General features: G+C 56.2%; 1 protein-coding gene across 1 annotated transcript in view; it reads left to right on the top strand.

The window, feature by feature from the left end:
• Window positions 1–366: 366 nt before the first annotated feature.
• LOC129527200 (rho GTPase-activating protein 23-like) overlaps window positions 367–17,026 on the top strand; it is a 30,040-nt gene continuing 13,380 nt past the window's right edge. The window contains 9 exon segments of the mRNA XM_055364048.2: window positions 367–700; window positions 925–1,033; window positions 1,245–1,305; window positions 3,268–3,411; window positions 9,018–9,314; window positions 10,853–10,914; window positions 11,179–11,309; window positions 13,447–13,568; window positions 13,948–14,103. Coding sequence (XP_055220023.2) covers window positions 367–700; window positions 925–1,033; window positions 1,245–1,305; window positions 3,268–3,411; window positions 9,018–9,314; window positions 10,853–10,914; window positions 11,179–11,309; window positions 13,447–13,568; window positions 13,948–14,103 — 1,416 coding nt within the window.

The following is a 17,026-nucleotide window of genomic DNA, read 5'->3' as shown; positions in this document are numbered from 1 at the left end:
TCCACACCGCTGACCCCTGATGGAAGGCTCTAGGCTGTGGCCGGGAGAGGCAGTCTCTTCTTCCAGAGCACATTCTGTTTGAGGGGGAGATGTCATCTCTGCCCTTGAGGAGCCCCAGCTGATGGGGGAGCTTTTGCCCTTAGGAAGCTCTCAGTCTGATGGGGAAGACACTGCCCCTGCCCTCAGGAGGCTCTTGGTCTGAGAGGGGAGACATAATTCATTCTCTCTGAGTGCCCTCAGTCTGATGGGGGAGACACTGTCCCTGCCCTCAGGAGGCTCCCAGTCTGACGGGGGAATATTGGCTCTGTCCTCAGGAGCCCGGTCTAAGGAGGGTGGTTCAGCCCCACTCCTGAGGGTAAGGATTCCATGGCCACAGTCTGGACAGCGGGCCAGTCACGCTTGACAGTGGGCGTGTTGCCAGCAGGACCCTTTGGGATGTGTCTGAGCCTGCAGGTGAGTGGCACGGGGGCTGGCAAGGCTAGGGTGGAGGCAGGCAGGCTCCACTGTCTGCCGCCTTCACACCTTTCTCCTTCCACATGCATAGATGAGCCCACCAGCCTCAGCACTGACCTCCAAGCCAAGCACGTCCCTGCCTCTGCTGTGGTCTCCAGTGCCATGAACTCAGCCCCTGTCTTGGGCACCAGCCCATCTTCCCCGACCTTCACCTTCACCCTCGGACGCCATTACTCGGAGGACTGCGGTGAGCACTCCCAACACCCCCAGTCCCACCCTCTCCCTGGCTGCCCAGTCCCAGGGGTCTCTGTTGGGCCTGCTGCTTGATGTCTGGCCTCTTCCTCTGGTTTCCGCTTCTCCTGGGGCACCTTGGGAGAGTCACCTCCTGCCCCTGCCCAAAGGGGAGGGCTCTGGGAAGCCCCTGACCTGCTGCCCCGCGGACCCTGAGGCCCGATGCGGGCGGCTTTGCAGTCAGCATCAAGGCTGTCCGCCGCTCCTCCTACCTGCTGGCCATCACCAAGGAGCGCTCCAAGTCCTGCGATGATGGACTCAACACCTTCCGCGACGAGGGCCGGGTTCTGCGTTGAGGCCCTGTCTGGACATGGGGTGGGGTAGCCACAGCCACCCTGGCCAGCTGCTCTGGGGCAGGGCTCTTGGCCCTGAGGGTCCTCTATGCATGGGACAGTGTGCCTCCCCCGCTGGAAGGCTTCTGGGCTTGGGGTTTGGTGGATGACGAGATCGTGAGGTCCCAGCTTTGCTGCCCACATCCCTCACCCTCGACCCTCGCTTTCCAGGTGCCTGCCAAACCGCATACCCAGCCTGCGGTTGCTCCGGAGCTTCTTCACCGACGGGGTGAGCTGCAAGTGTGTGTGCATGCGCAGGAGCGAGGGTGTGGGGAGAGAGGGTGTCAGGGAGGTGGGGCCACAGCCTCGGCATGGGGGTTCCTGCTCCAGCTCCTGCCTTCCCCCTCCTCCCTGCACCCCTTACCCTTGTGTCCACCGCGGGACCCGCCCTCTGCTGTGGGCCCCGACATCCCTGAATGACACCATGCAGCCCCACCCAGGGGCCCCCGTCTGGACTGCCTCTTTCCAGACCCATCCCCCATAGTCACACGACTCACTTCTCCACTGTCTTCGCGGCTTTTTAGGTCTTCCCTGAAATTCCAGCCTCCGCTCCTGACATTTCACGCCTCCCTTCGCTACTCTGTTTTCCTCCTCAGCACGCCTCATGCACAATTGGTGTTTCCCTTCCTCCCTGCCTGGCTCCCCAGCTAGAATAGAAGCTCCCCGAGCTTATACTTGGGGCTTCATTTGTTTCCTTCACTACCTTCAGTCAGTATTTGCATCGCGTCTTGTCTTCATGGGATGGGGTCGGGGTGGACACTGGAAAGGTGTGGCCGGGACACAGGGTTGAGATTGGTGGACAGGTGGAGTTCCCAGCCTCAGGACCTGGGGAGGCAGGATCGGGCCTGTGATAGCCCTGGCTGTTTGTTTGTTTTGAGACAGAGTCTCAGTCTATTGCCCAGTCTGGAGTGCAGTGGCATGATCTTGGCTCACTGCAACCTCCACCTCCTGGGTTCAAGCTATTCTCCTGCCTCAGCCTCCTGAGCAGCTGGGATTACAGGCGTGTGCCACCACGCCTGGGTAATTTTTGTATTTTTAATAGAGACTGGGTTTCACCATGTTGGCCAGACTGGTCTTGAACTCCTGACCTCAGGTGATCCACCCACCTCGGCCTCCCAAAGTGCTGGGATTACAGGTGTGAGCCACCGCACCTGGCCTCAAGTGATCTTCTTGCTTTGGCCTCCCAAAATGCTGGGATTACAGGCATAAGCTATCACACCTGGACATATTGTTGTTTTTAAAATCATATGTATATGTTTTTCATGCATGGTTTTTCTTTCTTTCTTTTTTTTTTTTTTTTGAGATGAAGTCTCACTCTATTGCCCAGGCTGGAGTGCAGTGGCGCGATCTCAGCTCACTGCAACCTCCACCTCCTGGGTTCAACCGATTCTCATGCCTCATCCTCCCGAGTAGCCGGGATTATAGGCATGCGCCACCACACCTGGCTAATTTTTGTGTTTTTAGTAGAGATGGGGTTTCACCATGTTGGCAGGCTGATCTTGAACTCCTGACCTCAAGTGATCTGCCTGTCTCAGCCTCCCAAAGTGCTGGGATTACAGGCATGAGCCACCGTGCCCGCCCCACCTTTCCCTGGCTGTTTTTGATTATAGATGGACTGGAAAAGCCATCTTGATGTCAAGCGCTCTGTCTCATTGGTTGGTTGAACACCCCGGTGATATTGGCACCTAGCTTATTTTTTATCACTTCTTCTGCTTACTTAACTCTCCCTTGACTTGCGCCCTCTGGCTGGAGTCCTGTTGACACTGTCACTTCCTCTGTTTAACGCCTCGTGGACATGACTACCTGCTCCACTCACTCAGCCTTTGTTGATGTTCCCACTTCCCCTGTTTATTTAACTCCTCGTTGACACGATCACTTCCTCCATTTCCTTAATTCTTCTAAGTCTATAAAGTTACGGGAGGCTCCGAATTGGCTCCTCTAGCGTGGTGAGGCGTGTGGTCTGCTGACAGGTCATAGCCTTTCCTCCTTTCTGGCTTCTCCTTTATGTATGTCTCATGACCTCAACACAAGTGGTCCAGAGAGGACAAGCAATGCCCATGAGGTCGCACGGCACATCGGGGTGTAGCACAGACATATATCAGGACTGTGTGGCCACAAGTGGTCCTTGGGGTTCCTGAGATGCTGGCATTGTGGGAGCCACCCTAAATTGTCCTCTGTTGTCTCCCTGCAGTCCTTGGATAGCTGGGGCACCTCTGAAGATGCTGACGCTCCTTCTAAGCGACACTCAACCTCTGACCTCTCAGATGCGACCTTCAGCGATATCAGGAGAGAAGGCTGGTTGTATTATAAGCAGATTCTCACCAAGAAGGGGAAGGTAAGATGGGTGGAGGAATGAGGTGGAAGCTGGCTCCAGCAGAACCCTCCAGCCTCTCCTAGGCCTACCCTGACAGCCTCTGGAGCCAGAGAGAACCAGTGTAGGTTGTTGCATGAAGGATGGAGGTTAGATGCTAGGAAGAACTTCCTGGCAGGGGGATTTAAAGAACTTATGTAAAAGAACTTAACAAGAGAGGTGGATTTTGCTGTGGGATGGATCTGATCGAGTCGTGCTTGGAATTCTGGCAAAACCATCCCACAGTGGCCCTGGCTTGATAGGCCATCCTGAAGATGGCCGCTGGGGCTCATGGAAAACAAGGAGCAAGGCCGGGGTGATTTCCGTAGGAGAGTTAAGGCCCAAGAAGACGCAGGCAAGCCAGCAAAGGGCTTAGTGTTCATCCTAAGGGCAACCAAAAGCTCTCGGGGGCTCTTGCCAAGGGAGTTAACAGCTTTAAAATATCCATTTGGCTCCCTGGGAGTGAGTTAGGGAGGGGCCACGCTGGAGGCAAGAAGACCAGTTAGAGCCACCGTGGAGATCCAGGTGAGAGGCAAAGGGGGCTTCGGGGAGTAGTTGGGGAGGGCCTGGGAGGGAACCAGCAGGACTCTGAGAGGAGAAGGGCAGAGCCCCTGGATCCATGGGGTGCAAATCCTGGCCCCAGGCTGCACTGTGGGCTGGAGAAGTGGGAGGAGAGACCACTGCCTTCCCTCCCGGTGATTAGGATGAACCCGGGTTTGACTCTTGACTGCATCACCCATTGCTCTGAGAGCCTGGGTGACTCACCTGGCCGTGACTCAGTGTCCTCGTCTGTAAATGGAGCTAACAGTAATCCCTAGCTCATAAGCCTGCTGCTAAGGATTAAATGAGATGATCTAAGTAAAGGGTTTACCCAGTGCCCGGCACTTGAAGCTGCTGTACTTCTGCTTACTGCTATTTGTTTTCTTTTTTTGAGATGGAGTCTCGCTCTGTTGCCCAGGCTGGAGGGCAGTGGCGCGATCTCGGTTCACTACCACCTCTACCTCCTGGGTTCAAGCAATTCTCCAGCCTCAGCCTCCTAGGTAGCTGGGACTACAGGCACTCACCACCGAACCCAACTACTTTTTTTTTTTTGTATTTTTTCAGTAGAGACGGAGTTTCACCATGTTGGTCAGGCTGGTCTCGAACTCCTGACCTCAAATGATCTGTCTGCCTTGGCCTCCCAAAGCGCTGGGATTACAGGCATGAGCCAGCGTGCCCAGCCCGCTTACTGCTATTTGAATTTTCTACCCTGCCTTCTGGGGTCTTGGGGGTCCCTGGAAAGAACATAAGCTTTGAAGCAGGCAGACTTTGAGTTCCTATCTGGCCACATATCAAGCACACGGCTTTGGGCACCCCACTTACCTTCCCCGAGCGTCACTTTCTGATCTGTATGATAGGAACAATGTTATCCTACCCCAAGGGCTGCTGTGGACTAACTGAGGGTGAAGTCGAGGCGGGACTGCTGCTCCTCTGTGGAGAATGACTAAGGCCTCCCTGCTCTGGAGCCTCTGTGGAGGTTCTGGGGAGTTAGTGGTGAGGGAGCCAGGGCAGCCCTGCCCTCCTGGGGCTCCTGTCGAGCAGAGAGAACGCATGTGGCATCATGGTTCCAAGTGCACAGACTGCTGTGACACCAGGGTGCAGGGGCGGGTGGGCATGGATAGGGAGGTATCCAGAGGCTGAGACATGAAAGGATGAGAAGCCACAAAACTGGGAGACAGTGGAGGGGCCTGACAGGGAAGATGTCTCCTTAGAGGGTCCTGGGGAGAGGTGGGGAGAGGTGTGCTGGGAGCCAGGGCGAGAGGTGGAAGATGAGCTGGGGAATTGGGCACCTGCCCAGAGTGTGGGGCCTTGATACCCAGGAAGAGCCTGTCCAGGGTATTTTATTTTTATTTTATTTTATTTTATTTTATTTTATTTTATTTTATTTTATTTTATTTTATTTTATCTATTTTTGAGACGGAGTTTCACTCTGTTGCCCAGGCTGGAGTTCAGTGGTACGATCTCAGCTCACTGCAACCTCCGCCCCCCAGGTTCAAGCAATTCTCGAGCCTTAGCCACCTGGGTAGCTAGGACTACAGGCACCCACCCAACTAATTTTTGTAGTTTTAGTAGAGACTGGGTTTCACTATGTTGGCCAGGCTGGTCTCGAACTCCTGACCTCAAGTGATCTGCCTGCCTTGGCCTCCCAAAGCGCTTGGATTACAGGCGTGAGCCACCGTGCCCGGTTCTGTCCAGGGTTTTAAATGTGGGCTGGGGCTGGCAGGAGACTGGGGTTATGTCTGTGACAGGAGGAGCCAATCCCATTGCCCTTGTCCAGGTGAGTGAGGCTGGGGGCCCTGACCCAAGGCGGTGGTGTGGGGCCAGATGGAGCGGACACTTTAGAGAGAGATTCCATGGGAAGGACGGCCAGGGCTTGCCAGCTGCTGGGAGGTATGGAAGGAGGAGGAGGCGATAAGGTTCCTGGATTCCTGGCTTGGGCTGAGGGAGGGTGGTGGGTGGTGGGACCCTCCCTGGGCCATGGCACACTGGAGGAGCAGGTTTGGGGAGAGGAAGCCAAGTGGCTCCACTGGGGCTATGTGAGTCTGAGGGCCCTGGGACAGACCTCAGTGGAGATGTCCTGGGGACAGAGGCTCTGAGGGCGTGGTACTAGAGGGAGGCCCACCTGGGGACGGCCTTTGTCTGTCAGCACCGACGAGTTACCTGTGCCTCTGTGCAGGTGCTTGAAGGAAGAAGGCAAGAGACCTGGCTGAGCCTTGAGAGAAGTGGGGGGGCCGGGGAGGCCGACAGAGACCAAAAAGAGCCAGCAAGTTGGCAGCGACCCGTGGGGTGGGAGCCATGAGGCAAGGAGGGACCAGCCACGTGCACTGTGGGAGGAGAGCCACATGTGGGCCAGCCCTTCCAGTCTAACGTGTGAGCCACATGAAGGGTCCTTGTGAGGGTGGCTGGCTCCCCCTGCTGGGGAGCCTGACCCTCAGCTCCTGGGGGCCCTGAGCCCAGTTCAGGGACAGGAGCTGTCCCCTGCCTGCTCACCGGCCAGTTCTGGAGGACCAGGCCTCCAGTCCCTTGCTGGCCAAAACCCGATGTCACTTGTTCCCTTGGTGCCGTGGCCTGGACTTTAGAGGAGAGTCTTCAAGTCAGCCTCAGGCCCTTGGTCCACCCAGGCCGTGGGCACCCTCTCTGTGCTCCCTCTCAGCCCCAGCCTCTTTCAGAGACACGGACTGTTAGGCAGAGGAGGGAAAGGGACAGTGGCTTGTCCCCCCAGCCTCAGCCCCAGCATGGGAGTTGCATACAGCCTTGGTGACCAACTCCCTCACTCATTTACCAGCCGGAGACACTGAGGCCTGGGAGTGCGGTTGACTTGTCCTAGGTCATGCCGCTGGTTTAGCCTCAGAGAGGTGCCCTTGTCACCACCTCACTGTCACATTAAAATTCTCCCTGGAGGGCTCTGCTGTCTCCTACTCTGAATGTCCCTGTCCCCCTCCAGCAGTTCTGTGATGAGCAGGGTTCACAGCTCAGGATCCACACGATGGGAGGCCAGATGTGGGCTGTGCCCATCTGCCAGCCACGGGGTCTCTTTGTCTGGTTTGTTCGGAAAGCTGAGGCCTGTGCTGCATGTGGAGCCACCAGCCAGCAGAGAGGAGCTCTTGGTCTGATGGGAGATGGAGCTCCTGCCCTCAGGGTGCTCCAAGGATCATTAATTCATTTATTCAGAAAATATTGATGAGCGCTTGCATGCTGCTGTAGGCCCTGGGATATGGAAATGAGAGGACGGACAAGCTCCCTGTCCCCAGGACAGCCTGAGGCTGCAGTAAGTTCTTGGAAGGGATCAAGCTGATCAGAAGCGGGAGCTGCATTGAGGGAAAAATATGGCCAGAGAAGGCCTCGCTGAGGAGGTGACGTTGGTGATGCTGGAGCTCAGATCTGAAGGGGAAGAAGGAAGCAGCCACATATAGAAGTGACAGAGGGGGGCTTAGGCAGAAGGAACAGCAAGCGGAGAGGCCCTGAGAAAGGAAAGCCTTGGCTCGCTCACCTGCAAGGGCCCCCTGGCTTGATATAATGAGAAAGGTGTGAAGATGAATTTGGAGAAAGGCAGGGACAGACCACAGGAGACCTTAGATTTGATTCTGAGGGTGATGGGATCTCTTGAGAGGATGCTGAGCAGGGGAGAGATGTGATCTCCTTTTCATTCTAACATGATCGCTGCAGCTGCTGCTGGAGAATGGTTGCAGGAGCGAGAGTAGAGACTGGGAAGGTCTGTGCATCCTCCAAGCAAGAGGCGTTGATGGCGTGGAAAGATGTCTTTCCTCTGGCAGGAAAGACAGAGACAGGGGATGTTTTGGAGGCAGGACAGTTGTGACTTCCTGATGGATGGGATGTCAAGGGTGAGGAAAAGTGAGGAGTCAAGGGCAGCTCCCAGGTTTCTGGGCAACTGGATGGATTGACTGGGCTGGAAAAGATGGGGGTAGAGAGTGGAGAAGAGGTCTGATGGTAAGAAATCACATGGCCTGGCAAGTATTGTGCAAAGTGCGCATGGGACCTGCAAATGAAGACACTGAGCAGGGTGGGGGTGCCGGGCTGTGGCTGGGGGAGACGCGGGGCTGGGGAATGGCCATCAGCAGATGGACCTGGTTTAAAGGCACGGCACAGGTGACATCCTTGAGGGAGGTGTGCAGGGAGAGGAGAGGAGGGGAGAGTCAGGACAAAGTTCTGGAGCTCCGCCTCCTTTAGGGCGGGGTCTGTTACCTTCAGCTCTGCTGACATTTTGGGCCAGATAATTCCTTGTTGGGGGAGGCTGTCCTGTGCATTGTGCAATGTTTAGCCGCATCCCTCAGATGCCATAGCACACCCTCCAGCTCCCTCCACACAAATGTCCCGTGGGGACGAGTCTCCTGGCTGTTTAACTACAGGTGTAGAGGGTGGGGGAGGGGAAGTAGAGAAGACTAGGAAGGAGCCAGTGGCATTAGGAAGAAAGCCGGGAACGTGGGGTCTCAGGTGCCGAGACAGGGTCTGGAGAGGGAAGGAGGGGCCGGCTGTGTCAGATGCCGCCGAGGGGTTAAGGCAAGTTGGGGAGAAGCAGCCACTGGCTTTGGCCACATGGCGGTTCTGGGTGTCCCTAAGAGGAGCTTCTGGGCAAGCGGAGTCTTGGGTGGGCGGCAGGAAAGTGGGGAGAACAACCCTCTAAGAGTGCGGACGGCTTCTGAGCAGGTTTGCTGGGATGAGGGGCAGCCTGGGGAGGGGCGTGGGCTGCAAATGGCTTCCCGAGGATTTCATGTACGGAGGGCCATGCTGGGTGTGTGAGCATTGCCACCGCTCGGTGAGTGTTGATGCTGGTGTTTAGAGGGGGAGAGGGTTGGGGTCTGCTGGCGGGCTTTAGGGTGATGGGTAGGGGTGTCTAGGCAGGCGAGGGGCTGAGAAAGCATTGGTGGGCTGTGGGCAGGAGGCTGCCCAGGTCTAGCCGGGTGGAGCAGGGGGCTTCTGGTAGGCAGCGTGGGGTCCATCCCCCGGCTGTCCTCTGTCTGCTACTCTGAGAGCAGTGGGCAGAACTGGCCTCTCACCACTCCTGTCTCCCCCAACCCCGTGTCTCCCTGCAGAAAGCGGGCAGCGGCCTGCGCCAGTGGAAGCGGGTGTACGCCGCGCTGCGGGTGCGCTCGCTCTCGCTGAGCAAGGAGCGGCAGGAGCCCGGGCCAGCGGCGGCGGGGGCTGCAGCGGCCGGCGCAGGTGAACACGAGGCGGCGCCCGTCTGCATCGGCTACAGTGAGACCAAGAGGAGGCACGTGTTCCGGCTGACCACCGCTGACTTCTGTGAATATCTCTTTCAGGCTGAGGACTGGGATGACATGCTGGGCTGGATCAGAGCGATCTGGGAGAACAGCAGGGCTGAGGGCGAGGTGAGGGCCCGGCCAGCCCAGCAGCCACAGAGGGCGGGTGGGGTGGCCTCTCACCGGCTGTGGACCTGGGATGTCCGCTCTGAGCCTCACTTCCCTCTGCTAGAAAGGGGGACTGACAGCAGTGCACCTCGTGATTGTGTCCCCCTAGGTTTCGGGGTGAGGAGGGTGCAAGGGCAGGGCTCACGGAGGACCTGGCGTCCTCGGGTGCGGGGACCAGCAGTCACCATCCTGACCCTAATGATGACAGGGATTATTGTGACTGTGTTAGGATCGCCTTGAGCAGGCTCTGGTGTGGAGTGGTCAGCTCCAGGCCAGTCTCAGCTTTTCTCAGGAGGCGAGGAAGACAGGGTCCTCCTATGGAGTGTGTTAGGGCATGAGTGTCCCCGCAACAGAACTGCACTGGGCTGGCCTGTCTGCAGGGGGATGAACACATTGACCTTGTGAGGAGGCCGAGAGGCTTGGCCTTTGGCCACAGGTGGGCAGGGGTGGAGCCAAGGGCCTCGGCAGGGATTTTGGGAGAATTTTTTTTTTTTTGAGACAGAGTCTCACTCTGTTGCCCAGGCTGGAGTGCAGTGGCATGATCTCAGCTCACTGCAACCTCCGCCTCCCAGGTTCAAGTGATTCTCCTGCCTTAGCCTCCCGAGTAGCTGGGACTATAGGCACATGCCACCACGCCCGGCTAATTTTTTTTTAGTAGAGACGGGGTTTCACTGTGTTAGCCAGGATGGTCTTGATCTCCTGACCTCGTGATCCTCCCACCTCAGCCTCCCAAAGTGCTGGGATTACAGGTGTGAGCCACTGCGCCCAGCTGAAGAATTTTTTTTTAATGGCACCCATTGTGGTCAGCCGTAGCTACACTCCAGGGACCTAGGTAGGGATTCCTCCCTGTTTACTTCTTTGGCCAAAAACCTGCACAGAAGTGCCTTGAGACACCCACACAAAGTCATGTGGGCGTCCCAGGCCTGGGGTCTCTGCCAAGAGGGCAGTGGGCCTGGGCCTGCTCTGGCCGTGGGAGGGGGTGCTAGTGCATGGCCTCTTGCTGAGGACACATCCTCTCGCTGACCAGGCTCTGCTCTCCCGGGAACAGCTTTCCCCACTGCAGGGAGGAAGGCACCTGGAATTTGGGCCTCCTCCTCTGGGGGCCTGGCTTGGCTGTCCCCAACAAGGCTTAGTCAGGGGTGTCCCAAGTCACCATCACTATGGCATTAGCAGTCCCTCCTGGGGCACCTCCTCCATGCCTGCTCAGCGTCTGCCAGGACGGTGGCGAGTGCTGCATGATTCTGCACCCAGCCCCGAGCCTTCCCTGTTAGGCCCCCATGTTTATTACTGAGGAGACTGAGGCTCAGAGAGGCTAAGAGGCTTCCCCAAGGCCTCAGCTGGTGAGAGGGTGCTGGGGAGTCCAGGCCTGGTCTTTCTAACTCCAGGGTCTGGGCTGTCCACCTCGCAGGTGGACAAGAGGGGAAGCAGGGCTAGGGATGAGCCCTGGGGTGGCTGGCTGTGGGCACTCACATGATCCACTCTCTCCTCTCCTGCTTCAGGACCCCGGCTGTGCCAACCAAGCTCTGATCAGCAAGAAGCTTAATGATTATCGCAAAGTGAGGTGAGGCCCAGCCCTCATGGAGCAGTCTCCTCTGTGGGGGTGGTAGGGGGCTGAAGGCAAAGTATGTCTTCCTGGCCCACCTCCAAGGCTGCCCTCTGCTGGGGGAAGGGGTATCCAGGGTATCCAGGGTCTCCAGGCTGCAGTTAGGCATGGAGGCATTGCCTCAGGGTGGAGGGGAGGTCCCGAGGGGCGGGAGGCCAGGGTGGGTGGCCTGCTTGGCCACCGCAAGTGAAGACCTCTCCTCTCCCCCTTTTTCCTACACAGCCATAGCTCTGGGCCCAAAGCTGATTCCTCCCCCAAACGCTCTCGCAGCCTGGGGGGCCTCAAGTCTGAGTTCCTCAAGCAGAGTGCGGCACGTGGCCTCAGGACTCAGGACCTGCCCGCAGGGAGCAAGGGTAGGAAGGTGGCCACTGAGACAGGGTGGTGTGTTGGGGCAGAGGGCATTGGGAGGGGAGAGCGTGTGTGCGTGTGTTGGGCTGTGTCTGCTCGTGTGTGTCTGACTGTGTGCCAGGGTTACCGGTATGTCTGTCTGCGTGTGCATGCCTGTGAGGGTCTGGGGGCTCTCAGGGTCTCAGGGGGGAAGGGCCTGGAGCCTGATTCCCCTCTCTGACATCCCTGCTGGGTGGTCCTCTAATCTTTGCTGGTGTCTCTGCAGGGATGAGAGGCCCACCCTTTCCAAGAGCAACCTTTCCCATTTCCCTCACTTTGGCTATTAGAAAGTTCTTACCTGGCTGGGCAAGGTGGCTCACACCTGTAATCCCAGCACTTTGGGAGGCCAAGGCAGGCAGATCACCTGAGGTCAGGGGTTCAAGACCGGCCTGACCAACATGGCGAAACCCCAACTCCACTAAAAATACAAAAGGCCGGGAGCGGTGGCTCACGCCTGTACTCCCAGCACTTTGGGAGGCAGAGGCAGGTGGATCACGAGGTCAGGAGGTCGAGCCCATCCTGGCTAACACGGTGAAACCCCGTCTCTGCTAAAAAACACAAAAAATTAGCCAGGCATGGTGGCAGGCACCTGTAGTCCTAGCTACTCAGGAGGCTGAGGCAGGAGAATGGCATGAACCTGGGAGGCGGAGCTTACATTGAGCCAAGATCACGCCACTGCACTCTAGCCTGGGTGACAGAGCGAGACTCCATCTCAAAAAAAAAAAATACAATAAAAGTACCTGGGCGTGGTGGTGTGCGCCTGTAATCCCAACTACTTGGGAGGCTGAGACACGAGAATCACTTGAGCCTGGGAGGTGGAGGTTGCAGTGAGCCAAGATCACACCACTGCACGCTAGCCTGGGTGACAGAGCGAGACCCTGTCTCAAAAAAAAAAGAAAAAAAAAAAAGAAAGTTGTTCCCTTGGGCCAGCAGGCATGACGGCTGACACCTATAATCCCAGCATCATTTTGGGAGGCTGAGGATGGAGGATTGCTTGAGGCCAGGAGTTTGAGACCAGCCTGGGTAACATAGCAAGGTCCTATCCCTACAAAATATTTTTTTATATATTATTTATTTATTTAGAGACAGAGTCTTGTTCTGTCACTCAGGCTAGGGTGCAGTGGCATGATCTCAGCTCATTGCAACCTCCACCTCTTGGGTTCAAGCGATTCTTGTGCCTCAGCCTCCCTAGTAACTGGGATTACAGGCGTGCGCCACCCCGCCCGGCTAATTTTTTTTTTTTTTTTGAGACGGAGTCTTGCTCTGTTGCCCAGGCTGGAGTGCAGTGGCATGATCTCGGCTCACTGAAAGCTCCACCTCCTGGGTTCACGCTGTTCTCCTGCCTCAGTCTCCTGAGTAGCTGGGACTACAGGCACCCGCCACCATGCCTGGCTAATTTTTTTGTGTTTTTAGCAAAGACAGGGTTTCACCATGTTAGCCAGGATGGTCTCGATCTCCTGACCTTGTGATCCGCCTGCCTCGGCCTCCTGTAGTGCTGGGATTACAGGCGTAAGCCACCGCGCCCGGCCCACACCCGGCTAATTTTTGTATGTTTAGTAGAGACAGGGTTTTGCCATGTTGGCCAGCTGGTCTTGAACTCCTGGCCTCATGTGGTCCTGCCAGCCTCAGCTTCCCAAAGTGCTGGGATTACAAGCATAAGCCACTGTGCCTGGCAAAAAATTTTTTTTTAATTAGCCAGGTGTGGTGGTATGAGCTTATAGTCCCAGCCACTCTGGAGGCTGGGCAGGGAAGATTGCTTGAGCCCAGGAATTTGAGGCTGCATTGAGCTATGATCATACCACTGCACTACAGCCTGAGCGACAGAGACCCTGTCTCTAAAGAAACAAAGTTCTATGGCTTCTGCCTTGTAGTTTTGGCCCATGAGCCACATGGAAGTCCTTGCATTGCTCTGGGCCTCTCCTTTGGGGTAAGCATCCTCCACTTCAGGCCTTTTCTCTTGCCATAAAATGTCCCATCAGCCCTGGGCATCTGGTTTCTTCTCTGATGGAATCCCCATAACTCCATATGTGTGAATGTGGCAGTGAATATGTGTGACCCTACTGGATACTCCAGCTCACTCTGGCTCTGTCTCCCCCACTTCAGATGACAGTGCTGCAGCCACCAAAACCCCCTGGGGCATCAACATCATCAAGAAAAATAAGAAGGCCGCCCGAAGGGCATTTGGGGTCAGGCTGGAGGAGTGCCAGCCAGCCACGGAGAACCAGGTGGGTCTCTGCCACACGCCAGAGCAGGCCCGGCAGGGGGAGACTGAGGCACAGAGGGTCAGAGCAGCAAGGGACATGGAACCAGCTCTTCACCTCATTGTACAAGCACAGCTGGGAAAACAGCCCAGAGAGAGGAAGGCCCCCGCCTGCCCCAGGCCTCCCAGGGAGGGAGCAGCAGGGCTGAGGCTGAGCCCGGCTCCTTCTCAGACCATGGCGAGGCTTTGGTGTTATTTTTAGCTCCCAGACTGGAGGCAGCAAGGGCCTTTTGTTCCCCCCAAGGGTTCCCGGCAGCAGCTCTGGGCCTTGCATTGTCCCCTTCTTGGCCTCCCCAGCTCCTCTGGCCCCTGTCCCCCCTAACACCCCTCCCCTGTGTCCCCAGCATGTCCCCTTAATCGTGGCTGCATGCTGTCACATTGTGGAGGCATGAGGGCTGGAGTCCACAGGCTTTTACCGAGTGCCCGGCAACAATGCAGTGGTGTCCAGCCTACAGGAGCAGCTCAACCGCTGGCCTGGTGACATCAACCTGCAGGATGAGGTGGGTGAAGTTGGGGGGGTCTGTGGAAGGGGGATGAGATTGTGTGTGGGTGGTGCTCCGCTTGGAGAGTTCTGTGGTCTATTGTGTTGCATGCATTGTGCCCTATGACATGCCCGGCATTGGTCCAGAACACCAAGATGGGCAAGATGGGACCTGCCCCCACTGGCCAGCCTGGGGATGGGCATCACCCCAGGCTGAAGCTGACCAAGTAAATGCAGTCATGGCCTGGGGAGCTCTGAGGCAGAGGCTCACAGATGGCAGTTTTGTCCGAGTGTTTAGGATGAGTAGAGTTCACCAAAGACCGGTGAAAGCCAGGTGAGGGCATTCCAGGCAGCAGAATGGCCTGCACAATGGTGTAGATGTGGAAAGTGTGCCAGGAGTCTACCAGCTTTCTCTGTAGAAAGCAGAAAGTAAATATTTTCTGCTGTAGTTTGCTCTGTTGCATTCTCCCCTTCTCTTCCTCCTCCTTCTCTTCCTAATCCTTTAACAATGTAAAAACCATACTTAGCTCAAGGTCCATCCAGAAGCAGGCTGTGGCTAGATATTGCCTACAGACCATGTTTTACAAACCGCCAGCTTAGAAAAAGGGGAATATATGATGTTTTCTAGAATGGCCAGCAATTTGGGTGGCTGCAACATGGAAAGAGAAGTGGCTGATCAGGCGAGATGAGACCAGCCTGTGAAAGGATCTGCAATCACACTTAAGTGTTTCCAGCAGGGCTGGCGATTCTCAAAGGGTGTTCCACAGAGTCCTAGGGTTCCCCAGAGGGGCATGGGAGGCCAGGGGCAGGTCAGGACCCCGTGTCCTTGCTAGAGCAACCCTGCTTTGCCCTGTCTGTTGTACTGGGTTTTCACGTACAATTTTATTTGCCCAAAGGGGCTCTGATAAAAAAGATATTTTGGAAAACCATGAATGTGGGCAGTGATGTCCCATGAGTCACACACATGAAGGCTCATGGAATACACAAGTCTTCCTGTCCTTGGAGAGTGAGGAGCTGAGACAAGTGTGTGTGAAATTGTGGACAAGAGAAAAAGATGATCTCTCATCAGGGACCACACTGTGATGAGGAAGGACAGGGTGCTCAGGCTGGAGCAGGTGGTGGCTGGAGGATTTGAGTATTGGAGGAATGAATAGGAGGGGGCAGGTGGACAGGAAGCCTTTCGGGGTGTGAGATAATGGCATTTTTCCAAAACCCCAGCAAGGGCCAGGGAGGGCTTGAGGGTTAGCACAGAGAGTAGATCTACCTCCTGGGCTTGGAGGTGGGGAGGGTGAGGCCCCAGGGGGACAGAGAGGGCATTTGATGGCTTCACTGAAGACTTTGACCTTGATCTGATGGACAGTAGGGAGCTTTTGATGGTTCTTAAGCTGGGGAGGCATCGTGAGAACAAAGTTAAAGAAAGAGTAATGCCTCTGCTCATGTCCATTGGATACGAAAGTGGAGGGCAGGGGTCTGGGGAGAAGTCACTGATCTATGGAAGCGCTAAGTGTCGGGAGGACTTGGTGGTCCCGGGGGAAGGGGGAGGATGGGAGCAACCCTAAGAGTTGGCTGCATGAGAGGGAGGAAGGAGGGGCGAGGAAGAGCTGCATGTTTGAGCTGGGGCTGGTGGTATCTTCCCCTGGCAGAAACCAGGGAGTAGGGCAGCATGAGGAGAGGTGGAAGGGAGGGGCCATCTCAGGGAGTGGCTCCATTGGATTTGGGGTGTGGAAAGTCCCTTGCATGGGGCGAGGGCATAAACAGGCACTAGATTGAGCGTGGACTAGAGAGTGGCATGGGTCCTGCTGCAGCTGGGGCATGGGATGACCAAGGGTGGGTCGCAGAACAGCAGGGGCCTCGCTCTGAGTGGGACAGAAGGAGAGGGCCGCTGGTGAGGCTGGGGTGAGGGCAGACACTTCACTCTGGAGGAGCCAGAAAGCACTGGCCAGGGCATTGGGTTTGGCAGGTGGGAGATGAGAGGAGCTCACACCTGAGGGCCAGGAGGTAACGGAGTCGGGTGGGCAGGAGCCGCACTGGGTGTGTGTGAGATGAGGGGGCCATGCTGGCAGGCAGCTGGTCCAAGCCAGGGCCAGCCGGGGGCATACAAGGTGTATTGGATGTGTTGTTTTGTCTTGGATATCATTGTGTCATTTGTTGTAGGTCGTGCTGGGAATAAGTGTAGTGGGGGATGAATCTAACCCCTGGTGAGCCTGTGGGGAGTGTATTGTTTATGGGATTGTCTGGCATTAAGCTGTGGATCCATTGTAATGAGCGTGTGTACTGCTGTGCTCTGTCTTTTTGTTGGGGGTATTAGGTCGCTTTCTGGGCCTGAGTTATTCTGACCCATTCCCAGCGAGGCGGCTGTGCCCGACTTGGTTGCAGTGTGGGGTGATGGTGCCCCCTGGAGGACAGAAGGGACAACGACCCGGCCGTTAGTTCTTGTACTCAACAACCATTTATTTTAGAGTAGGGTTTCTCAACCTCACTGGACATTTTGGGAAGAACAATTATTTGTTGTGTGGGGTTGCCCTGTGCATTGGAGGAAATTTGGCATCATCCCTGGCCTCGATCCACTAGATGCAAGTGGCATCTCCCAGTTGGGAAAATCAAAATGATTCCAGACGTTGTCAAATGTCCTCTGGGGGTGGAGTGGGAGTTTGGGGGACAAAATGGCCTCCTTCTGTTAGAACTACTGATTTAGGGCCATGTAAGTATCAGGTTAACTGTCCTAGGTGATAGGAGCACAGTGGGAAATGAGACAGACGGGATCCTGGCTCCTCCTGGAGCTTACAGTCCTGCAGGGAGACAGGCATGAACATAGAAACAAAAGCAGAAAATAATGACAAATTGGGTTAAGTGCCATGAAGGAAACAAAGTCAGGGCTGGGGTGCAGGTGACAGGGCAGTGGTGAAGGTGGCTGCTTTAGCTATGAGGGTCAGAGAAGTCCT

The sequence above is a fragment of the Gorilla gorilla genome, chromosome 16 (assembly GCF_029281585.2).
Source record: "Gorilla gorilla gorilla isolate KB3781 chromosome 16, NHGRI_mGorGor1-v2.1_pri, whole genome shotgun sequence".
Lineage (NCBI taxonomy): Eukaryota > Metazoa > Chordata > Mammalia > Primates > Hominidae > Gorilla > Gorilla gorilla.
This window is presented reverse-complemented; position numbering and strand designations above follow the sequence as displayed.